The sequence below is a fragment of the Mercenaria mercenaria genome, chromosome 12, assembly GCF_021730395.1.
Source record: "Mercenaria mercenaria strain notata chromosome 12, MADL_Memer_1, whole genome shotgun sequence".
Lineage (NCBI taxonomy): Eukaryota > Metazoa > Mollusca > Bivalvia > Venerida > Veneridae > Mercenaria > Mercenaria mercenaria.
Window position 1 is genome coordinate 29,946,584 of NC_069372.1, and position 27,154 is coordinate 29,973,737.

At 34.8% G+C, this 27,154-nt stretch overlaps 1 protein-coding gene across 1 annotated transcript in view; it reads left to right on the forward strand.

Moving 5' to 3' along the window:
• Nucleotides 1–27,154, forward strand: part of LOC123534237 (sodium/glucose cotransporter 4-like) — a 140,548-nt gene that overhangs the window by 103,202 nt on the left and 10,192 nt on the right. Inside the window, exons 12-14 of the mRNA XM_045316386.2 lie at nt 3,604–3,772; nt 19,525–19,740; nt 20,021–20,153. Coding sequence (XP_045172321.2) covers nt 3,604–3,772; nt 19,525–19,740; nt 20,021–20,153 — 518 coding nt within the window. The remainder of the gene's footprint in view (nt 1–3,603; nt 3,773–19,524; nt 19,741–20,020; nt 20,154–27,154) is intronic.

Sequence of the window (27,154 nt, forward strand, 5' to 3'; positions counted from 1 at the left end):
ACATTTTAATTACGGCGTATCGCATTGTCGCGATGTCGTGTCACATTGTCGTACGTTGACCTCAAAGCGCGACGGACGACATGTTAGCGATAAATAATGATAGTTTAGCTTGTGAACGACAAATACGTTTGTCATACTGATTAAATTGTTGTACCTTGCTCCGACATCATCCAGCCATTTCTGAAAGTGTCCAAGAAATGGTCTCGACGTAAAGAGAAAATGTACATACGAATTTTCTACAACTTAAAATGGTAATTATGATGTTGAGACCTTGCAACACTGTATATGAGACATTGTCACATATTTCTGTTATCGTTGCGACCTTGCAACATTTATGTACCTTACATAAGTTTATTTGTAACTACATGTAGTTCGTTTTATCTTTAGAATTGCTGCAAATAGCTAATACATGTATAGCTTTCGCACATTAAACTCACCTTTTCAGCTATGAAAACGTAGAATCAATGCTTTATTACACATAATAAATGAATCAACAAGGTCGTACGGAGCGACACCGTAACAATCGTCGTTGAGATGTTGTCACATGTTATCGTTGAGACTTGACTTACATTGGAACTTAATTCTCTCGGAGTGGTTAAACTTGTATTTGATTTGGTTTAAACAGTATTTTATTGACATAATTACATCTGTTACACAAAATTGTTAAATGTACAAACATATAGGATTGAGTAGGAAGCTATAAGCTTTTTTAAAACTCTCTCCGTATCACTAATACAATTTCAATGGTAACAATATAATTTTTCTGCTTGCAGTTTCTTCGTTTATGTATGGTATCTGACAAAATGTGTCAACTGTATTTTTAAAACAGATTGACAAAAAGGATTTTTGGATAAGAAAATTAAAATGTTTATATGAAATTCACTCTAAATTATAAATGCTTTATCTTACAATAATATCTAAGAAGATAGGGATAGGAAGGAAGGAAGAAAAATAGAGGAAATGGGGTCAATAGGTCAGAAATGTCACTTAAGACACATGGAGTTTTAGGACTTTCGTCAAGGCTATAAAGAAGGGCTAAACTGACAAAAACCCTGGAATACAAAGCTATTATTACAGCTATTAGTGTTCAAGAAAAAAGGTAATAAAGGAATTACATATCGAATCTCTTTGTCTTCTGTATATATTTATGTACATGGAGAAATATGGAGTTGTTAAGTCTGCTTGTAATTGAGGAATCGCCATGTAACAGTGTTTTTAGTGTAACAGTGGTAATTGGCCTAATACAGTTAAGTAGTTCTGTGCGCTCTCTCTGATAATTAGGACAGCTGAAAAAGAAATGGTGTGTACTTTCCACCTCGCCACATACACACAGTGGACTGTCTACGACATTTTTAGAGAATAGATGTTCATTAAGAGAACTACAATGTGTCCTAAGTCTGCCATGAAGAATTTGGAATTTACGTTCACCTAAATAATAATGAGTTGGAACTTTCGTTACATTAGAATAAAGTCGTCTTGTGAAGATGCCCAATGTTGGAGAATCTCTGTGGTCTAGCGGAAGTTGGTTCCAGTCACTAACAGTTGATGGAAGAAAGGAGTTTGCAAAGAGCTGTGTGTGACAAAGCAGGTTTCTGGAATCACCGGCATTTCTAAGATTGTATACGGATGTTTGTGAAACAGTGTCAGGTACCAATGAAGAAAGATACTGTGGAGTTAAATGATTTTTCATTTTGTAGAAAAGAGTGAGTTTATGTTTTTGCCTTCTAACTTTAAGGGGTTGGAAGCCAGTCTCATTATAAAGATTGGCAATAGAAACAAGTTTGGTGGCTCCTGTAATAATTCTACATGCTTCAAGTTGGATTTTCTCAAGTTCAAATTCATCGTGCTGGGTTATATTATCCCAGACGACATCAGAATACTCCAGGAGAGGCCGAATAAAGGACAAATAGATAGTTTAAAGAGACTTGCGGTCAAGAATAAATTTCAAGGTTCTTATTATGTTGATTCTTTTCCATGCTTTTTCTTTAATACTATCTACATGTTCGTGCCAGTTTCCGTCATTTGAAAAAAAAAAACACCAAGATGTTTGTGAGACGTCACCTCGTTGATTGGAACACCATGCATATACAGAGGAGGATGCAGGGGTTTGTTATTTTTACGAGAAATAAGAAGTGATTCTGTTTTTTTAGGGTTGAAATCGACAAGCCACTCATTTGCCCACTCGTCTATTTCCATGAGGTCTGAATTAAGGGTTTCAGCTGCAGTGACCGGGTTGTCAACAACAATGTACAAGCTAGTATCATCAGCGAAGAGTCTGATATTTGAACTGATATTGAGAACGATGTCATTAATAAAGACGATGAAAAGAAGAGGACCAAGGATAGAACCTTGTGGCACACCTGCTGAGATAAAAACTGTTTGAGAAGAACCTCCAGGAAGAACAACTTTCTGCTTTCTCTCGGATAAGTAGTCACAAAACCATTTTAACAGACTTCCAGATACACCCGCAGATTCCAGCTTGAACAAAAGACCTTTGTGCTTTGTGTATTTGATTTGAGCAATCCCTAGATGTTAGTCTTGGATTGTTAAAACATGTACAACTTAAGGATGTACGAGCGTTTTTTCCCAGGATAGCCGCTATTTTGAAAAATGTTTCTACGAATATTGCTTTCTAACAAAAGTTTTGCCAAAAATTAATGTTAAATAATTAAAATATGGCTAATAATGTACCATAAAACCGAATAGATTCTGCTTTTTAGAAAAAAAAATTTACCCTTATTTTTGGCTGGCATTTGCCTAAAATTGACGCAAGATTTACAGTGGTGTAAGGGTAGGTAAATTCAAATATCTGTTAAAGTAGATTAGGTTTGGTTTTGATATTTTCCTGACTGTTACATATAATGATAAGCTATAACTGAAATAAAATTTTCAAGACAGCACTTTATATTATCTAGAAAATATAAATTAAAACAAAAAGAACAAAAAAATATCAAAATTCACCAGTGTTTAACAGTTTTTTTCTTAATAAATCTCTTAGATGCACGGTGACCCTAACTTTTCTCTTTCCATTTTGAAGCATTTTTCTGTGTCATTAAAGCTGCAAAATATTTTGAAAATCTTAAAGTCAGAACTTTTTTTGTACATCTAAATACGTTTTTTTTCCATTGAAGATAAAGTGGGTGGGGTAATTATATCAACATGTAAAAATGAAAGAGATTTCTTAGTGACATTTATGCTTATATAATACTGACATCACAGTGTATTCATATTTACCTGTAAGACCTAAAATCCCTATAACATTAAGTGGGATATTATAATCATGTTTTATAAAGTTCCACCATTTTTTCAATTTTACAAAATTTCAGAAATGCTTAAACAATGGGTGAAGAAAATGCCGTATAAAATTAAAACGAGTTCGGTGACCTGTGTTTTTTCTTCTCTTGTTTGTCTTGGAAACTAATGTTCTTCAAGCTCACAGAGTATGAAAAGATTCTTAACGTTAAAAAAAATTCGTCAAGGCAATGGAAAGTGCCCAAAATGTTGCACTTATAATAGATTGATTTTAATCCTATGAAATATGCACCCAGTAACAGTGAAATACTAGTAATAGCCAATGTAATTCTGATCTTCATTTAAATCTAGGTTGTTTGTGTTGCTTCTTGCAATTATAAGCGTAGTCTGGATTCCTGTATTACAACTGTCTCAAGGTGGATTGCTCTTTAACTACATACAGTCTGTCACTGGATATCTTGCACCGCCTGTTTTGTCCATATACGTTCTGGCAATAGTATGGACAAGAACAAATGAACAAGTAAGTCTTTGAAATATTGTACGGTAACCAAAATGGAGCGTTTTAGTGGCATTATGAGTCACGTTCGGTGAGTATGCAGTTTTTGCCGTTGCGTATGAAACGCCGCAGCTGTCTTATGTCGGGACATTTCATCTTATCAAGTCAGAGCGCGATGTTAACTTGTCAACAGTGTCTTATTATGTCAAAAAGAGATGTTATTATGTCAAAGTGTGGTGATAACTTGTCGAAACAGTGTCCTATTATGTTAAAAAGCTATGCTATATTGTCAAAGTGTGGTGTTAACTTGTCAAAACACTGTCCTATTATGTCAAAAAGCTAAGTTATGCCAAAGTGTGGTGTTAACTTGTCAAAACAGTGTCTAATTATGCCAAAAAGCTATGTTATAATGTCAAAGTGAGGTGTTAACTTGTCAAAACAGTGTCTTATTATTCAAAACTAATGTTATTTAATCAAAGTGAGGTGTTAACTTGTCAAAACAGTGTCTTATTACGTCAAAAGGGGTGTGTTAATATGTCAAAATTCAGTGTGATCTTGTCTGTAGAGGTTGTTATTGTGCTAAAAAAAGCTAGACAAGATCAGATGATACTTTAACAAGATAACACAGCTTTGTGACATTTTAAGACACTGTTTTGACAAGTTAACATCACAATTTGACATGATAACATGACTAGTTAACATAATAAGATACTATTTGGACAAGTGAATATCACTCTTTGACATAATAACACAGCATATTAACATAATAAGACACTGTTTTGACAAGTTAACACCACACTTTGACATGATAACATAGCTAGCTTTTTAACATAATAACACGCTCTGTAGACAAGATCACATGGTACTTTGACATAATAACATAGTACTTAACATAATAAGACACTGTTTCGACAAGTTAACACCACATTTTGACTTGATAACATTGCACTTTGACATAATAACATAGCATTTTTAACATAATAAGACACTGTTTTTACAAGTTAACACAACACTTCGACAAGACAACATAGCTTTTTAACATAATAACACGCTCGGTAGACAAAATCACACGGTACTTTAACAAGATAACATAGATTTTTAACATAATAAATGCTCTGTAAACAAGATCACACGATACTTTAACAAGATAGCATAGCTTTTTTAATTGTATTATAATAATACACTCTGCAAACAAGATCATATTTTGACATGACAACATGGCTAATAGACATTGTCGGTTTATGTGAAGTCTGACTGTGAACATCGAATGCGGACTATCTAGGGAGCGTTTCAAAACACATTTTTTCGAATTCAGAGTAAACATTAATTCGAGCGTACGTGCCACGGCTTTATACCAAGCACTTTCTACTATCACTGAAATCTGATGAAGTGTTGGCAAAAAATTTCAAGCAGGGTTTATTCCCCTATAAATCTGCCTCCAGTAAAAAGAGGTTATTCTAAAGCAAAGACAGTATTTTTTCCCAGTTCTGAATTTAAAATTCCCAAACGAGTGTTACCTTTAAGGAATTTTGCCGTTTTGAAATTATTTTGCTAACTTGTATGTATATTTGGTTTGGTCATTAAAACAAAAATTATACTGTTGAACAATTTCTGAAATACAATCCATTTATATTTTACACAAAATATCTTTATTTGGATTTTGTTTATTTTCAAATTTCTCCAAATAAAACAATTTTTAAGAGCATTTTCCTCATTCCACTGGTGTTGATGGCGTTCCCAAAATTGTCTACATAATATCTGTCTCTAATAAAGCGTAAAGGGAAAAAAATGTTTGTTTCCGGTATCACGACGTACCCTGAATAATTGGCCCGACACTAAATGTTTTTAAGGCCTTGGAGAATATTTTTTTCAACATTTTGACAGAAAGTTGCCAAACTGCACTTTTTATGCCTTAGATATGGTCAGTGATTTTAGAAAACAACTTCCTGATGCTCTAAAGACATAACCCTCTTATTTGTATTCATTTTTTGACACAAAATAATTTTCGAAAAGTCTCCCTTTCATAAAAAAATAATCCGACCTACTTACCCTAATTCTTTTGAGCATGTTACCGGAAATAGAGATTCTTAGGCCTACTGAATAGAATTAAATTGTTATAATCATTCAACGTAAAGTCCATAACTTATGAATAATTAGACATTCAACTTTTCCTAAGACGTTTCAGTCAAATTACTCAAGCAGTATTCTAGGAGAAGTAGTCCAAACATTTTTTTCTCTGCAGTAAAATCAATACTGTAATGAACATATCTCCGGAAAATATTTCGAGCAGTATGTAGCAACAATATGCACATATTCTTTCAGTAAATCCCTGAAAGCTTCAATGAAATCTGGGCAGAAGGTATGAAGATGAATTACAGAAATCTCTTCATTGACTTTATATATGGTATTCAAAGGGCCATTACTCAGTACAAGATTATTTAAATATTAACCCTGTAATACATGCTCAGCTAGAATCTATACGGATGATTCCTATGAAATTGTATTCAAATCGTGCTAATTATAAAGTAGTTCGGATAAATTTCATTCAACAAATAAATCTATGAGACCCAAAGTCAACAAAAAATCCGAGGATACGCACAAGGCTTTATACATGGAGGATATGTGTTTGTTTTGAGTGAATATGGAATATATCTCACTGAGAAGTGAGATTTCAAATATTTTCGCGAGCGCGTAGCACGAGTGACATTGTGAATTTTTTTTTCACTTCGAGGTGATATATATTCCATATTCACGAAAAACAAACAAACTTTCTTTTTATTTTATGCTTAATTACGTTGAGATGTGCATTTTGCAATAAATTTTAATCTCAGCGCGGGAAATAGGTGCGCGTAAACAGACATGACATCAGACGTGTTTTGACGTAAGAAAGACTCACACAGCATAAATTTCCTTTTTATTTTACTTTTTGCTGCATAACGTTATGAAATTCTCATTAAGTAAAATAATTTGAATCGATAAATATACTATAAAGAACAAAGTGCGACTACAATTTCCATCATGTTTTAAACAAATAACTTAAAATTCATACACAATGTACAAATAGATCGGCATTTACAGTGAGTGATATCAGTGAGTGATATGGATTATATCTCACTGATAAAACACAGTATTTCATCAGTTAGCATAAAATAAATATCATTTCCGTGAAGTTCCGTTTAAATCCTAGCAGAGGATTTTGAGAAGCTAAATCAGGTTATGTGAAAACGGAATGATGGGCGCACATCTAACGAAGGCAGAAACAAATTGTACCAAATGAAACGGGAAACATAATTTATGGAACTTATGTAGATTTACTATATTTTCTTTCTAAAGAAATCTTATTCTAAGTACATGTATATTTTGGAGAGCTCTTGATAAAACACTTTACTCATGCTTGGTTGAAGTAACACTTCTAATGTCTTATGAGAACATTCCTTTACTAGCATTCATTTAAATTGTCCCATATTTAATTACCTCCTACACAAGCATAGAACATAACCCAGATTCAGTTTTATACACAATGTCAGCTACTGTAACAGTGAACGAAATACAAGTAGGTTTTGAGAAGACCCCCAGGATTTACAGCTTATTCACAGTTCATTGTCCACATCAGCTTAAGCCGACAATGTCTAATAAGACACTATTTGGACAAGTTAACATCACATACATATCGTATAGTCGAATGTACAACTCGTTTAAACGGGTCAACCGTGTTGTTGTACTTATAAGATACACTGGCCCGGTTTATAAGCTGGTCAGGGCTACGATATGTATTGTACTTTGCCATCGAAATATTTCCAATATTTCTATAAAATACTTCTTCCCCTTCCGTTTGAATCCGTCATTGTTTACAAAGAATGGTATGTACTGGTCTTTTTGTCACATTATTTTTTGTGGGCGGGGAAGTTAAGATTCACAACAACACTTCTCACTGTACAGCTGCTGCTTTATAAAACCTGGTACTGCAATTTTATTTTTCATTAATTTCTTTTGAATATATATATATATAGTAGAGAGAATTTATACGAACTAAATCACCACCACAATATATATATATAGTAGAGAGAACTTATACGAACTAAATCACCACCACAATATACCAGACCAATTACGGCAAAGCGCCTAGCAGTACAAACAAACACGCACATGCCACAGCAAGTCCACTAACCCAATAAGATTAGTTTCGATGCTGCTTATATACGAGCCCGAATTGTACTACACATTCGTACTGGTTCAACATTTGCATATATATACACTACAATAAGAGTATGCGTCATCCAAAACAGTTTAATATCATAATTTTAACTTAGTTTATGCCTCTTTAAGTTCATACAGTATAGAGCTATATATGAGTACTTATATCATTTTAAACCTTATGAATGTAGCTTGCACACTATTCCAATCAGTTATAACAGTCATAAGGCTGGTACCATAACTTGTATCAGCATCAGTGTGTTGCTGTTAAACGTTTGGTAAGATATGAATCACTCATTTAACAACTAAACAGTTTCCTGCCATAAGTTATCACTGTCATGTATATCAGCTTCTCTTCATTTGAATCAGTTTTTCCGTGTGTGTTAAGGTTTAAATCGCAGTTTTAATTGATAGTCATTTGTTCAAAATTTTCATTCAAAGAATGTTTTTCTTTTTAATTTTCGTGCTTAAACGTCTGTATTGTCCGTAAGTATTGACCTGAAGCTTATTAATATTCGCCAGTATTTTCCGATGTTTTCGTTATTTTACGCGGTATTTGTATCCTGAAAATATCTACATTAAATAAAATAACCAATATAGTTAACCAATGGAACGGTGCTGTCCCTTCTGCGCACGTTATGGTCCGTGGGCCAAGGCCAAAAAATTTGAAAGTCGTAACCCAGAAATTAGGCAAAGGTTGAGCTATACCATGATGTTATACTATCATTCAGAAAACTTTTAAGGGTGGATGTCGGTCTGAGCGACATGTCAGTAAAATTTAATGACGATTTTAAAAACGTTGGTGTCTAATAAATACGATTTAGCATTGCATAGGGATATCGCCGATTTGGATGGTAAAAGAGACATTTATGCGACATTTCTTATAACAAATCTTATCTTTTAATGTCTGAAATAATCAATAATTTACTTTTGTTGTCAAAGAATGCTACGATATGTATTATATACTGAATAAAATGTAAAAAGTAGGGGTTGATGTACCCCACCCACCACATTAGTACAATCATATATTTATGCGGGAAATCTTTAGAACTTTTAATCCTTTATAAAGGAACAGAATCCTAATGTTTACAGTAATGGAAAAGAAATGAATGAATAATTAACTAAAATTTCAGACACCTTTACACTTTAATATCAGTTGGCTAAACCTATGGTTTATGTTTTATTTCTGGGCGAATTGCATACTGACAGACCTATTCTTTGCTAGTGCAGTAAAAATGATGAAAGTATTGCAAAAACTAAAACGATCGCAAACGTTTTATGGAAGTTCCCTATGGAGAACATCAAAATGGAAGCAGATCCAGCAATATAAGTCTTTATTCAAGATGACAGCTATTTCAAATTAATCCAAAATTATTATACATATGAGTTAATGCAACAAAAGTTTTTATATTTTGATGACTTTAGTTCTCTTCTAGCTTAGGTCTTCTTAGTAGTCATTTTGTACGTAGTTATTAAATCACCCAAAATTCATGTTTGTTAAACTACCAACACATTAGGTTATTTAGTTACGCAGACTATACAAATTTAGACGGCCACCACTTTCCAAATTTCCAGATAACTGCTTTAAATTTGATCACACATGCACATATGAAAGAGGCGTAGCTCTTTAAAAGTCAAAACTATAACACGAATCACTTGATATTGATTGAAACATGTTACAGAGGATTTTACCGCTCACAAAATGACCACCTGAAATCGGCTACATGTACAAATATTGATGAGCTACTACTGTTTAGATATTCAGTATTATAAAACAAACCAAATAAGTTTCCAAGGATTGAAGTTTGGTTATCCAGATCAATCTAATAAAGATACTGTCCTGTCATTTTCAACTGGTCGCCAAAAGTAAGTTTGCAAACATACATATGGATAAGATTTAAGTAATCATTGCTGTAATAGAAGTTAAAATAATTTCAATTGAAAACTACGTTACCAATATGAACTACTTCTATTGTTTTAATCAAGATGGCGCCATTTTCAAAATGCGTACCATAAAAGACATAACAGTAATATGATTTAAATACTGCTTTTATTTCTTTTAAATCTAAACATGTTACTCTCAATTTTCATTCAAAGGATTTTGAATGTAGTTAAAATGTAATATTAATTTGTATCAGAATGGCTGCCTGATAGATGTTACATATACAGTGTATCCTAGTGGAATAATGAGAAATGGAGAATGGAACATATCATGAAATTGTCACTTTCTTCTGAGGTAGTGAAAAAGATCATTGTACAAACACTTATGTCTTTTTAAACATTTTAAAGGATTTATAATGTTCAATTGAAAACTACGTTACCAATATGAACTACTTCTATTGTTTTAATCAAGATGGCGCCATTTTCAAAATGCGTACCATAAAAGACATAATAGTAATATGATTTAAATACTGCTTTTATTTCTTTTAAAACTAAACATGTTACTCTCAATTTTCATTCAAAGGATTTTGAATGTAGCTAAAATGTAATATTAATTTGTATCAGAATGGCTGCCTGATAGATGTTACATATACAGAGTATCCTAGAAATGAGCATATACAGTTCTAAACCTATCAAAGCAATTTAAGATGCATATATATTGATGTACCTTTAGGTTGTGCTTGAAAGTTTTATCTGTTTTGTTTGAAATAGAAATAGTCAGATATATCATACATCATTCAACAAAATCCTTTCAATGCGTATTCCTCTGAAATAGTGCCAAACTGTTATGAATATATCTGTAGTCATGCATTTGCTTGACATAATGAACAGGTAGTACAGAGCTTCGCAGCTATAAATTGAGCAAGTCCTGGAATCAAAAAGTCGTGTATTGTATCTGTTTTTTTTTATTTGGTTGTATGAGCAATAATTATTGGTATTGTTGTAATTAATATTTAAAGTAACGTATGTTTCAATCCCTTTTAGGATGTAGCTTAATGATTTTACTACGGAATAAAGCACTTAACTAAAAAGAGTTTTTACAGATATGTCATGAAGATATCAAATTACCACTGGCGTTTTCCAAGCAAATAGTACAGACTCTGTAAGTATGTACATATGCATTTATACGTGTATGATGAACTTATTCTGATACTGATACCGAAAAGTGACTTCCACGCAACCTCTCATATCAAAATTTAGAGTATATTTCTGTCATATGGTGTACATAGGTGTTATAATGTGTCCTCTTGTGTAGTTCTGAAACATACGTTACCGAAATTAGATTAAGGTAGTTACTAGACTTAATGGTTGAAACACAGTTACATACCAAGGTAATCTAAATGTAACAGTTGAAATACACCAATTTTTGAACGAACTAGTTTCTTTGTATTTGTTAATAGTTTTGAAAATAGAATATTGAATTTTAGTAAGAACGCAGAACTGACAATAATGATACCACAATCAGGATATGAACAAGGAGTCTTATCTATGTTTCCGTTAAGGGAATGTAATATGAATTCGTAGTTCAGTAATTCCGTCCCACATTTTAAGTGATATTTGAAAATCATTATGGTCAGAAACAGAACTATTTTAAAAAGCATGTTTTACAAAAAGTGTCATTTGTTTCACTACATGTACCCATGTTGTACTGTATATGTATGATGCTCCATAAGTTCAAAATGTGCCGTGTTTATTTACTTCAGGAATTATATCAGCAACTTTGAACACATAATGCATATAAACCGATAATTTCAGTGATGAATACAATCTTACCTTCCGTGAATATCAAAACAACGCATTAAAATGTAAAATCCTCTGTCTTGAAACCGCCTAAGTCCATCGAAACCCCAAAACTATAATAGCTTTAATGTTACTTAATGTAGCTTTAATATTACTTAATGATCTGTGTAATCTTGGTAACGTATGTTTCATAATATATTATTCATTTCATCTTTGTAATGCTGTAAAAACTGACTGAGTTGGTGCTTTGCGATGCCAGTAAGCATGATTTATGTATTAGCCTAGAATAATTATATACGAAATATAAAATTGAATAGGTGACCTTTAAAACCTAGGTAGGAGAGGTGGTCTAGTGGATAAGGTGCCGGCCGCTCAGTCCAGTGGTTCTGGTTTCGAGCCTCACTAGGATCACGACCATGACCTCTCATATGGCACCAGTATTGGTTTCTCCAGGAAGCGGACTCAGAGAGTGGTTTCAAAAGGCTTGAAGCTTTCATTACAATCGAGCTATAACAAATAAGTATAAACTAAAACCTAGGTAACGTACATTTGATTCTTAGATACCCCCACGTTCTGTATTTATTTTGAATGAAAGACAAAAATATTCAGACTGCGTACAAACTGTAACCAAGTCTATTGTTAATTATCAATATGCTATCTTTTGAAGCAGAATCCATAAAATGCTATTAAATCTATGCTATCTTTACAGTGATGCTGAAAGAGGCACCGTTGTTTTACTGTAGTTTGTCGACATCCTATAATTGAGAATAGTTACAGGGTTAAGTCCAACAAAATTATGACGGTCATGTGTGCATAGTTTATTTTAATTAAAAGCATACAAATGCAATTGCTGGAGTATTTTCAATGTTGCTAATTCTTCAAGGTGGAAAATTTGAGTGGCGGCTGTTACGTATGTTACATTTTAAAGTATCTTTATCAAATAAAGGTTAAAATCATACATGTAAGCTTACTTTGACATCTAAAATAGAAGAAAATTATTGGTACCCAAAACCTTTCTGAATGAAACACAATTAGGCTAGATTTATTGAGAAACAGCTTGTGATTTATATGTATTACATTTGCATGCACGTTGTCTATAACCTAAAGTGATTGCAATATTTCATATTTTCTCATGAAAATATATAAAATTGTGAATCTTAACACAATTATTTAATGATGTCTTATTAAAAAATATAGTAATTTTCATAATTTTATGAGTTATTTAAAATGGCAAAAATGTAGCTCGGGTGGGTGGGGTATTTTGACCCCTAAATTTTGGGAGAAATCGTCAAACTTTGGAAAGCTTTGTTACAGTGAAGCTTTAATTGATTTAGAACAGTTACATAAGCAAAACTCTAATATCTGAAAGTCAGTATTGAAACAATCTGTTAAGAATTCGTGTGTAGCCAACAATACTTTCAAAGAGAGAGAATTCCGCATTTTTCCTACACAAGGTTTACTAAAATGTGTATAATTTTTATTTGACATACGGTAGAAAGCGACATCCGGTCTTAAACAATCCCGGAATGAATGTATAAATGGCTGAAGTGGATGAACCTTTGCCTAATTTCTGGGTTACGAAATCGAAAAACTAGAGGACTTTCAGAAACTGGCCCACAGACCATTATCAAGGGTTCGAATTCAGTTCACGCCATTTTTTTATAATTCAGTGTAATGTAATTATGTCTATATTACTTTTATTCTTATACATATCAGTTTAGTCGTTGAATCGTCGGTTAAATGAACGAAAACTTGTCCGTTCCTGAAGATTTTAGTCAACATTTTTTATAGAACGGTTTACTGACATGTACGTAGAAGCATGTTCAATAGTAGAGTATTCCTTTCAATAATTCATGATAAATATGACAATTTTCTTGTCTATTAAGTTTACAGAACATATGATCAGACAGAGAACTCGAACCCACAACCCTAAGGTTGGCAGCTAACGCTTTGTCCGCACAGCTATATCTGCACATGCGACATGATGATGTTAAGGACAGACTTAGGGGTCGAAGGATGACCTGCTTTAACATGATTTCTCTACACATTTCTGAAGAATAAACATGGTGTGTTACATACCAAAATGAAGGTGAAGAACATTGTTTGGCATCTGATAGAGGAAATTATGGTGAATTTATAGGAAATTTAAACAATGCCCAAAAATGTCAATTGACCCCTAAGTGTGTCCTTAAGAAGTGTATATTATTGGTTTTTCAATAGTTATGGCATTATTTAGGTCCGGACACCGAAAATTAATTTACGGAAACATACTGAATATTCATTAGTGCCAGGCCAGTACTTCCAACAATACTGATTGCGTAGTATATGTATGACGGTAGTAATGCGCCGGTATTCGAATGTAGTCCCTGACACTATATAGTTCAATTTTTTTTTTGGTGGATGGGTGTGGGGGGCACCCTAAGAAGGCATTTTCGTGCTAGGTTTTGCTTTTATTTTCAATTTGATCATTGATCATATCCTTATACAGTATTAAGTATTTTAGAAGAGGTCAGATATATGGAAGTTGGTAATATGTAGTTTAAAAATGTTGCTTAGTGACAGCTGAGGATGCTGGGAAAGTTTGCGGAAGAATACATTATTTACAATAGTGATGTCATTCAAAGTTAGCCGGTGCTCTTGCATTATGGTCGACATATTGTTTTTTCTGTGTTTTCAATAGCATTTGGATTATTGTATACAAGGAACATGGTCTGGCAACAAGTGAAAGAATGGAAAAGTAAAATAAAACACTGTAGACTTTGATAATTTCATATGACTCAAAGAAGAAATGTATTTAATACCGCCATACCTATTTATACGACTTAACATTCCAATTAAAATCAGTTAGATTTGGCTACCTGTTGATAAAATACACGTATACGAGATATTAATGCTTGATTGTCTAGCGATTATTAAAATGACCTGCAAGCCGTATGAAATCGCACAGGGCAAAACCTCTGATTAATTTCATACGTTGGTTGTGTATGATATCTTTTAAAACTGCGGATTTTGACTGATTAACAAGGAGGCAGTAAACAGTTTTCAGAGCTTCTCAGACTTGACTTTCAAAACCACACACAAAATGTCTGTAACCACACGCCTGAAATAAAGATATTGCAATATTAATATGACTGTATGTCTATCATTACAAACCATCTACAATACATGTCTAGTATTTAGTTTTCTGTTTACAAGACCTGAATTTTGTGCTGTCCCGGTCGCGAATTCTCGGTTCCTTTCGAAGACTGCCAAGATCTCGTCATGGGTTCCAGAGTTATGGCCCTTTAAAGGGCCAAAATTTGCTATTTTTGGCTTGTAAACACGATAGAGACAACATTTTGCAATCAATTTTAATCAAAATTACACACAACTTGTTTTGGCATAATATCTCGGTTTCTTTCGAAAACTGGCCAGGTCCCTTATGGGTTCCAGAGTTATGGCCCCTTAAAGGTCCAAAATTTGCTATTACGGCTTTTGCAGCCATTTAGAGACTTCATTTATGGCTTGATTTGAAACAAACTTGCAAAATATCTTCAACAACAATAAATCTTGGATTCCGTGATAAATGTGTCAGAACTAATCATAGGTTCCTGAGTTTTTTTTATATTTGATTACCTTCACTGATTTTAATCAAAATGGATTTATATCAGTAAGTACCTTCAGGACTCATTTGAAATTTCATTATTGTCATTAGTTGGACTGAGATAATGAGGGTAGATAACTTTGGACTGATTCTATGTCAAATAACCTCCCTTTATTTCAAACAAAAACGGGTATATCTCCGTTACTAATGAAGATACTGATCTGAAATTTCATTTATGCCATCAGATTGACTTGGACAATCAATGAAGATACATATTTACTGAATTTATGACAAATTACCTCCCTTTATTTTTTATGTAATAAATTTACCTAGCAGCTTCTAATGAGATTGTTTGAAACGTTATTTATGTCTTCCATGGTAAGAAATAGTCATGTTAGATAACTCTTGATTGAACGTTTATCGATATGAATACTTTTCTAATATATTGTTGTAAAGGCTTGTACTCTGTATCTTCTATAACTCTGGAACCAATACCAATGCATGATTACCTCCCCTGATTTTAATAAAACTGGATTTATCTCAGTAAGTCTTTATAGCACACATTTGAAATTTCATTATTGTCATTAGTTGGACTGAGACAATCAGGGTAGATACCTACGGACTGATTATATGTCAAATTACCTCCCTTTGTTTCAAATTAAAATGGGTGTATCTCAGTAACCAATGAAGATACTGATTTGAAATGTCATTTATGCCATCAGATGGGTTCAGACAACCAGGGTAGATAACTTTTGACTGAATTTATGACAAACTACCTCCCTTTATTTTATGTAAATGAATATACTTCAGCAGCATCTAATGAGATTGGTTTTAAATGTTATTTAAGTCTTCCAGGGTAAGAAATAGTCATGCTAGTACAAAAATGCAGCATTTGAGCCTAGGACCCTCAAACTCCATATGGAGATTGGCCCTGACTTGTATGTGACCCATGGAGCAAAAGGAACTGTTACAAGAGAATATTTTTGTCCTGATTATATTTAGTCTGTATGCTTATGTGATCTATATCAAAACTTGATCAGCAATAGTACTCAGGTGAGCGATATAGGGCCATCATGGCCCTCTTGTTTCACTATTTCTATTTTCCTGAGGCCCCTGCTAAAATGACATTTCCGCTTTAAGCTACCTTAACGAAGACATGTATTTGCATCTGAAAGTCACTACGTCATAATTTCAAGATCAAGGCTACTTGTCATACACCAATTAATATTACTCCCTATATATTCTATATAAAACTGACATTTTTAAAGAGCTACCAAACCTTCCAGAGAACAAATCCTTACCTCATTTTAAAGAGTTATGATAAAACTGATGTACAAAGAAGAGAAAAGTAGTAGTCATGTATCTTCTAAGAGAGATTTCTATTGTCACTTTTGCGTACTGTAAAATCACATCAAAATCACACTACTGTGACCTAGAAGTTCCATCATACTAAAATTGAGTTTAACTTCACCAAATACAACCTCCTCTCCCATTTTTTCTACCAAAATGTCAAAAATACATCCACAATGAAATTTAAACAGAAACCAGATTTAATTTAGACCTATGTGACCATGCCAAGTGAAAAATTAGTGTTCAAAAACCTGTCCGCCATTACGCGAATAGACCAGATGGCTCCCACACTGGTTCCTTTACTATAGTGAGGCATACTCAGCTAATTTTCTGTCAATAACTGAAACTCAATACTTGCCACTGAAACTTAAAGAGAATTCCTATATGTTTTTTTCCTTTCATAGATTTTTTTTTCAAACTCACATATATGATAGGAAAATTTGTGCTGAAAACAATGAACAAATAAAAACAATTGGTCACAAGGCTTGTTTTTGAGAAAAATTGTTTTGAACACACCCACTGTTGCTGAAACTGCTAGCGATTTTTCAACATTTTCAACATTTTCTGCTTTTTTACAAATACCAACCAAAATATGCATCGAGACAGCTCAGTAAAGTTTATTCTTTTACAGATTTTATTTTATGCTAACTAATGAAATACTGAATTCTATCAGTTAAATATTTTGATTTATCTTGCCTCCTGCAAGTTTCTTGCATTTCTATTGGTCAATAGACGTCACGTGGAGACGGGATATATTCCATATCCTGCTAGTATATTTCAGATATGAATTTTGATTAAAACAAAATGGCTGCCACACTGCTGGCTTAATTGAATCAAGCCATATTATTTGTTAGCTCCAGTGATAGTATCGTTTCCGAGAGTAAATTTAGTGTTTTCTTGCCGATTTCTGTACTTAAGATGAGGCTCATGAAGTTTGACAAAAGTTAGCCTTAAAAGCGGAATAACTCTGTATGGAGTACACGGACGTTGAAATCTTGTTTTGGAAGTTAAATAGTTAAATCATCGTGAAAAAAAGGAATTGACATATTTGTTGCTCAGCAGTTTGTTTTAGGATCATTTAATCTACGTGCAAGATAAATGATTTAACAGGAAACGGGATGAAAGCCGAAGTATCAAGAGATTTATGACATCGTGATATCCGGTAACTTTCGAAGGGATGGAACAAGTTTTGTAGTGTTTCTAATCTAAACCAGTTCATAACCTGTGTAAATGAGCTTTTGTGTTTTGTGATTTAACCAAAACACAGGTCATTGTGCATTTTATGGCTGGTTTAAATCAACTAGAGATGACCAAACAGATGATTTGTAGGATTCCAGTCTGCACTGTAAGTAGCTTTGTTAATTTACAAAATGTGTTGATTACTGTATAGCATGTAAGTAAAGGGTAGTCGGCAATATAAAATCGTTACACTGCTTGTTGGTGACAGGATACGGGATATACGCTGTCTCGAAAATCCATATCAGGCTCAAGCTTCGCTCTCGCCTGATATGGAATTCCTCGACAGCGTATATCCCGTATCCTGTCACCAACAAGCAGTGTAACTAATAATCTCATCATTTACACTGTGAAAATATGAAATTTATATTTTCACACTGTGAGAATTATAGCTCCGCCTCCTCATACATTGTGTATGAATTTTAAACAGGATGAAAATTGTAGTCGCACTTTGTTCTTTATAGTATATATCTCGATTCAAATGATTTTACTTAATGGGAATTCCATAACGTTATGCAGCAAAAAATAAAATAAAATGGAACTTTATGTTGTGTGCGTCTTTGTAACGTCACAACACGTCTGACGTCATGTCTGTTTACGTGCGTCTGTTTCCCGCGCTGAGATTAAAAGTTGTTGCAAATGCAAATCTCAACGTAATTGAGCATAAAATAAAAAGAAAATTTGTTTGTTTTTCGTGAATAAGGAATATATCTCACCTCGAAGTGAGAAATTTTTTGAAATTTTCTCACTTCTCAGTGAGATGTATTCCATATTCACTCAAAACAAACAAATATCCTCTATTTATTATATACTTATTTGATATCATATTCATATTCATTACAATGATGGGTACAAATGAAATAAAAAATCTTGTTTCATATTCACTTTTGTGAACTTTTTTCAATGAAAAATACTCATAGTAAAAACTGTTTCATAGATTGTTTTCTGTTTTCCTTGTGTATAGATAATTGTATTATGAACATAAAAATGTCCAAAACTGTATGGGTCACCAGGCTAATTTGTATGTTAAGAGCGATTAAATACAACACCTGTTCGGACGAAGAATGGCGCGAACCTGACCAAATTGATTATATCTGCTAGAAATTGAAAAATTCTTAATCCTTTCTATAATTGAATACTAAATGATCTGAAAGGAGATAGTGTCTTATCAATACAAGGTTAATTGTCTAACATTTTATGAACAACACTGTCTTTGTACTAAATGGGCTGTCAAAACACAGCCACAAATGGCAAGTTGCATGATACATGTCAGGCATGATACATTTCAATACAACATAAACCAGTGACAGCATTTGATTATTGGTAAAACTTATGTTATTCAAGATTCCTCATATTTAAGATTGTCTGTCACATGTTTCAACAAATGTTCACTTCACTTCAATTTTCCATAGATAGTGTCGGCTACGCAGAAAGATGCGCCTAAAAAACTATAGGAATTCCCTATAAATTGCTCAATTCTAAAATGTATTATTATTTTAAAGTACAAATATGTACTTCAATCCGTAAATTATCTCTTATTTGTAAATTTGGCCAATTCGACACTAACAGCTGAAAACTGTTTACTGCCTCCGAAGATAGGGTCTATAATTAAATACGCTTATTCCATCATTGCTCGAAATGTGCATAAAATTATTTCAAACCCGAATAATATCCAGTCGTTTCAACAAAGCAACAACATTGACAAAATATTTAAACATGATGAATTTTGCAGGGTGCTTTCTGGGGTCTTGTTGTTGGATTTGCAGTCGGATTAATTCGGATGGGATTAGATTTCGGATACGGGAGTCTCGGATGCGGAGAGGAGGATTCAAGGCCGCTTGTTATTTCAAAAATACACTTTCTGCATTTCACCATCATTTTGTTTCTTATAAGTCTTATAGTCACTATTCTGATCTCACTCTGTACCTCTCCAATAGAAGACAAACATGTAAGTGTGGTTTCAATAGTTTAGTTTTCGAAGAATGAATTTAGAAGTATGCCGTAAATATTGTTTTTAAGACAAAAGAAGTTACATTAACTAATTAATTGTGTGTTATTTGTGTATTATTTCTTTAATGCTTTAATGAAGGCAAGTTTTGGATAAGATGTTGCAAGTGTATTGTAAAAGAACAATTTACTACTTGACATTGAACTTGCCTTAAAGAGCAATGGTATTCGGGAGACCGATATACCGCCCTTTATCTAAAAACTGAAAATTTATAATGTAGTTGATACGATTGACATGGTGGACACGTCATAGTTCTGAAAACCGGGAACCATTCGAAGAAGAACTCACAGAAATAACAAATAGAACGGTAGCAAAAGCTGAATCAACAACGGAACCGGAACAAGTATCTAATCGTGAGTATAGAATAATTAATTAGCGGAGTAAGAATTGACAACGGATTACATATCTGATGGTAAGTATTGAAAGAACAAGCGCAAATCGAAAAGCGACTACATGTCTGATGGTAAATGTAGAACTATACTAAAGTGGCTTTGCCTGAATCGACAATGGATAACGTAACTGACGTATTTGTAGAACTGTAAAAATCGGCTTTGCCTGAATCGACAATGGATAACGTAACCGACGGTGTTTGTAGAACTGTAAAAATCGGCATGGCCTGACTCGACAACGGATAACGTAACTGACGGTGTTTGTAGAACTGTAAAAAGCGATTTCGCCCGAATTCACAATGAATAACGTAAATGACGGTATTTGTAGAACTGTAAAAAAGCGATTTCGCCTGAATCGACAATGGATAACGTAACTGAAGGTATTTGTAGAACTGTAAAAAAGCGATTTCGCCTAAATCGACAATGGATAACGTAACTGAAGGTATTTGTAGAACTGTAAAAAAGCGGCTTCGCCTGAATCGACAATGAATAACGGAATTGACGGTATTTGAAGAACTGTAAAAAAGCGGCTTTGCCTGAATCGGCAATGGATAACGTAACTGACGGTATTTGTCGAATTGTAAGAAAGCGTCTTCGCCTGGATCGACAATGGATAACATAAATGACGGTATTTGAAGAACTGTAGAAAAGCGATTTCGCCTGAATCGACAATGGATAATGTAATTGACGGTATTTGAAGAACTTTAAAAGAGCGGCTTCGCCTGGATCGACAATGGATAACGTAATTCACGGTTTTTGTAGAACTGTAAAAATCCGATTTCGCCTGAATCGACAATGGATAATGTAATTGACGGTATTTGAAGAACTGTAAAAATGCAGTTTTGCCTGAATCGGCAATGGATAACGTAACTGACGGTATTTGTCGAACTATAAGAAAGCGTCTTCGCCTGGATCGACAATGGATAACGTAAATGACGGTATTTGAAGAACTGTAAAAAAAGCGCCTTCGCCTGAATTGAAAATGGATATTTAATCTGATGGTATTTCAAGAATTGTAACAGCGGCTTCGCCTGGATCGACAATGGATAACGTAACTCACGTTTTTGTAGAACTGTAAAAAAGCGATTTCGCCTGAATCGACAATAGATAATGTAATTGACGGTATTTGAAAAACTGTAAAAATGCAGTTTTGCCTGAATCGACAATGGATAACGTAACTGACGGTGTTTGTAGAACTGTAAAAAGCGATTTCGCCTGAATCGACAATGGATAATGTAATTGACGGTATTTGAAGAACTGTAAAAATGCAGCTTTGCCTGAATCGACAATGGATAACGTAACTGACGGTGTTTGTAGAACTGTAAAAAAGCGATTTCGCTTAAATCGACAATGGATAACGTAACTGACGGTATTTGAAGAACTGCAAAAAAGGGTTTTGCCAGAATCGACAATGGATAACGTAACTGACGGTATTTGTAGAACTGTGAAAAGCGCCTTGCCTGAATCGACAATGGATAACGTATCTGACGGTATTTGTAGAACTGTAAAACAGCAAGTTCGCCTGAATCGACAAGGGATAACGTAATTGACGGTATTTGAAGAACGGTAAATAAGCGTCTAAGTCTGAATTGACAATGGATAACGTAACTGACGGTATTTGTAGAACTGCAGAAAATCGGCATGGCCTGGATCGACAACGGATAAAGTAACTGACGGTGTTTTTAGAACTGTAAAAAAGCAATTAAGCCTGAATTGAAAATGGATAACGAGACTGACGTATTTGTATAAATGTAAAAAAGCGTCTAAGCCTGAATCGACAAAAAAAAATTGATAATGAAACTGACGGTATTTGTAGAACTGTGAAAACAGGTTTTGCCTGTATCGACAATGGATAACGCACCTGACGGTGTTTATAGAACTGTAAAATGCGGCTTTGCCTGAATCGACAATGGGTAACGTATCTGACGGTGTTTGTAGAACTGTAAAAAGCGGTTTTGCCTGAATCGACAATGGATACCGTAACTGACGGTATTTGAAGATCTATAGAAGGCGTCTAAATCTGAAACGACAATGGATAACGTAACTGATGGTGTTTGAAGAACTGTAAAAAGCGGCTTTGCCTGAATCGACAACGCATAAGGAATCATACAGTTTTTGTAGAGCTGTAAAAAGCGGCTTTGCCTGAATAGACAAAGGATAACATATCTAACTGTGTTTATAGAACTGTAAAAAGCGGCTTTGCCTGAATCGACAATCGATAACGTATCTGACGGTGTTTGTAGAACTGCAAACAGCGGCTTTGCCTTCATCGACAATGGATATCGTATCTAACGGTGTTTGCAGAACTGTAAAAATCGGCTTGGCCTAAATTGACAACGGATAACGTAACTGACGGTGTTCGAAGAACTGTAAAAAAGCAGCTTTGCCTGAATCTACAATGGATAACGTATCTGACTATGTCTGTAGAACTGTAAAAAGCGGCTTTGCCTGAACTGACAATGGATAACGTAACTGAAGGTATTTGCATTACTGTAAAAAGCTGCTTTGCCTGAATCGACAATGGAAAACGTATCTGACGGTGTTTGTAGAACTGTAAAGAGCGTCTTTGCCTTAATCGGCAATGGATAACGTATCTAACAGCATTTGTAGAGATGTAAAAAAGTGGCTTTGCCTGAATCGACAGTGGATAACGTAATTGACGGTATTTGAAGAACTGTAAAATTGGCTTTGCCTGAATCGACAATTGTTAAATTAATTGATTGTATTTGTAGAGATGTAGAAAAGTGGCTTTGCCTGAATCGACAATGGATAACGTAATTGACGGTATTTGAAGGACTGTAAAATTGGCTTTGCCTGAATCGACAATGGTTAAAGTAACTGATGGTATTTGTAGAGATGTAGAAAAGCGGCTTTGCCGGAATCGACAATGGATAACGTATCTGACGGTGTGTGTAGAACTGTTAAAAGCGGCTTTGCCTGAATCGACAATGGATAACGTATCTGACGGTGTCTGTAGAACACAAAAGTGTGGATTTGCCTAAATCGACAATGGATATCTGACGGTGTTTGTAGAACTGTAAAAAGCGAATTTTCCTGACTCGACAATGGATAACGTAACTGAAGATATTTGTAGAACTGTAAAAAGCGGCTTTGCCTGAATCGGCAATGGCTATGTATCTGACGGTGTTTGAAGAAGTGTAGCAAGCGGCTTTGCCTGAATGGACAATGGATAACGTATCTCACGGTGTGTGTAGAACTAAGAAGCGGCTCCGCCTGAATTGGGAATGGATAATGTATCTGACGGTGTGTGTAGAACTGTAAAAAGCGGCTTCGCCTGAATCGACAAAGGATAACGTAATATTGACGGTATTTGAAGATCTATAGAAGGCGTCTAAATCTGATAACGAATCATACGGTCTTTGTAGAGTTGTAAAAAGCGGCTTTGCCTGAATCGACAAAGGATAACGTATCTGACGGTGTTTATAGAACTGTAAAGAGGGCATTCCCTGAATTGACAATGGATAACGTAATTGATGGTATTTGCAGAACTGTTAAAAGAGGCTTTGCCTCAATCGACAATGGATAACGTATCTGACGGTGTTTGTTGAACGGTAAAAAGTGGCTTTGCCTGAATCGACAATGGATAACGTATCTGACGGTGTTTGTAGAACTGTAACAGCGGCTTTGCCTTAATCGACAATGGAAAACGTATCTGATGGTGTTTGTAGACCTGTAAAAATCGGTATCGCCTGAAAAGACCATGGATAACGTAACTGACGGTGTTTGAAGAAATGAAAAAAGCGGCTTTGCCTGAATCAACAATGGATAATGTATCTGACAGTGTTTGTAGAACTGTAAAAAGCGGCTTTGCCTGAATCATCAATAGATAACGTATCTGACAGTGTTTGTAGAACACAAAAGAGCGGATTTGCCTAAATCGGCAATGGATAACATATCTCACGCTGTTTGTAGAACTCTAAAAAGCGGATTTTCCTGACTCGACAATGGATAACGTAACTGAAGCAATTTGTAGAACTGTAAAAAGCGACTTTGCCTGAATCGGCAATGGATAACGTATATGACGGTGTTTGTAGAAGTGTAGCAAGCGCCTTAGCCTGAATCGACAATGGATAACGTAATATTGACGGTATTTGAAGAACTATAGAAGGCGTCTAAATCTGAAACGACAAAGGATAACGTAACTAACGGTGTTTGTAGAACTGTAGAAAGCGGCTTTGCCTGAATCGACAATGGAAAACGTATCTGACGGTATTTGTAGAACTGTAAAAAAGCGATTTCGCCTGAATCGACAACGGATAACGTAATTGACGGTATTTGAAGAACGGTAAATAAGCGTCTTAGTCTGAATTGACAATGGATAACGTAATTGACGGTATTTGTAGAACTGTCAGAAAATCGGCTTTGGCCTGGATCGCAAGGATAAGTAACTGACGGTGTTTTTAGAACTGTAAAAAGCAATTTCGCCTGAATCGAAAATAGATAACGAGACTGACGTATTTGTATAACTGTAAAAAAGCGTCTAAGACTGAATCGACAAAAAAAAATTGATAATGAAACTGACGGTATTTGTAGAACTGTGAAAAGGGTTTGCCTGATCGACAATGGATAACGCACTGACGGTGTTTATAGAACTGTTAAAATGCGGCTTTGCCTGAATCGACAATGGGTAACGTATCTGACGGTGTTTGTAGAACTGTAAAAAGCGGTTTGCCTGAATCGACAATGGATACCGTAACTGACGGTATTTGAAGATCTATAGAAGGCGTCTAAATCTGAAACGACAATGGATAACGTAACTGATGGTGTTTGAAGAACTGTAAAAAGCGGCTTTGCCTGAATCGACAACGGATAGGAATCATACGGTTTTTGAGAAGCTGTAAAAAGCGGCTTTGCCTGAATGACAAGGATAACATATCTAACGTGTTTAGAACTGTAAAAAGCGGCTTTGCCTGAATCGACAAGGGAATAACGTATCTGACGGTGTTTGTAGAACTGCAAACAGCGGCTTTGCCTTAATCGACAATGGATATCGTATCTAACGGTGTTTGCAGAACTGTAAAAATCGGCTTGCCTAATTGACAACGGATAACGTAATGACGGTTTCGAAGAACTGTAGAAAGCAGTTTCCTAATCTACATGATAACGTATCTACTTGTTGTAGAACTGTAAAAAGCGGCTTTGCCTGAATGACAATGGATAACGTAACTGAGGTATTTGCATACTGTAAAAGTGCTTTCCTGAATCGACAATGGAAAACGTATCTGACGGTGTTTGTAGAACTGTAAAGAGCGGCTTTGCCTTAATCGGCAATGGATAACGTATCTGACGGCATTTGTAGAGATGTAAAAAGGGGCTTTGCCTGAATCGACAATGGATAACGTAATTGACGGTATTTGAAGGACTGTAAAATTGGCTTTGCCTGAATCGACAATGGTTAAAGTAACTGATGGTATTTGTAGACTGTAGAAAAGTGGCTTTGCCTGAATCGACATGGATAACGTAATGACGGTATTTGAAGGAATGAAAAATGGCTTTGCCTGAATCGACAATGGTAAAGTAACTGAGGGTATTTGTAGAATGTAAAAGCGGCTTTGCCGGAATCACAATGATAACGTATCTGACGTGTGTTGTAGAACTGAAAAGGCTTTGCCTGAATCGACAATGGATAAACGTATCTGACGTGAGTGTAGAACACAAAAGTCGGATTTGCCTAATCGACAATGGATATAACTGAGTTGTGTAGAACTGTAAAATCGGCTTTGCCTGAATCGACAATGGATAACGTATCTGACGGTATCTGTAGAACACAAAAGTGCGGATTTGCCTAAATCGAGAATGGATAACGTATCTGACGGTGTTTGAAGAAGTGAAGCAAGCGGCTTGCCTGAATGACAATGGATAACGTATCTCACGGTGTTGTAGAACTAAAAGCGGCTCGCCTGAATTGGGAATGGAAATGTATCTGACGGTGTTGTAGAACTGTTAAAAAGCGGTTTCGCCTGAATCGACAAAGGATAACGTAATGACGGTATTTGAACAACTATAAAAGGCGTCTAAATCTGAAACGACAATTGATAACGTAACTGATGGTGTTTGAAGAACTGTAAAAAGCGGTTTTCCCTGAATCGACAACGGATAACATATCTTACGGTGTTTATAGAACTTTAAAAATCGGCTTTGCCTGAATCGACAATGGATAACGTATCTGACGTTTTATATGAACTGTAAAGAGGGCTAGCCTGAATTGACAATAAAAAGTAATGAATGACGGTATTTGTAGACTGTAAAACAGGTTTTGCCTGTATCGACAATGGATAACGACTGACGGTTTTATAGAACTGTAAATGGCGGCTTTGCCTGAAACGACAAAGGATAACGTAACTGACGGTGTTTGTAGAACTGTTGAAAGCGGCTTTGCCTGAATCGACAATGGATAACGTAACTGACGGTATTTGAACAACTATAAAAGGCGTCTAAATCTGAAACGACAATTGATAACGTAACTGATGGTGTTTGAAGAACTGTAAAAAGCGGTTTTCCCTGAATCGACAACGGATAACGTATCATACGGTCTTCGTAGAGCTGTAAAAAGCGGCTTTGCCTGAATCGACAAAGGATAACATATCTAACAGTGTTTGTAGAACTGTAAATTTCGGCTTTGCCTGAATCGACAATGGATAACGTATCTGACGGTGTTTGTTGAAATCTGAAAAAAGGTATGGCCTGAATCGACAATGGGTAACGTAACTGACGGTGTTTGAAGAACTGTAAAAAGCGACTTTGCCTGAATCGACAATGGATAACGTATTTGACGGTGTTTGTAGAACTGTTAAAAGCGGCTTTGCCTTAATCATCAATGGATAACGTATCTTACTGTGTTTGTAGAACTTTAAAGGGCGGTTTTGCCTTAATCAACAATGGATATCTTATCTGACGGTGTTTGTATAACTGTAAAAAACGGCATGGTCTAAATCGACAACGGA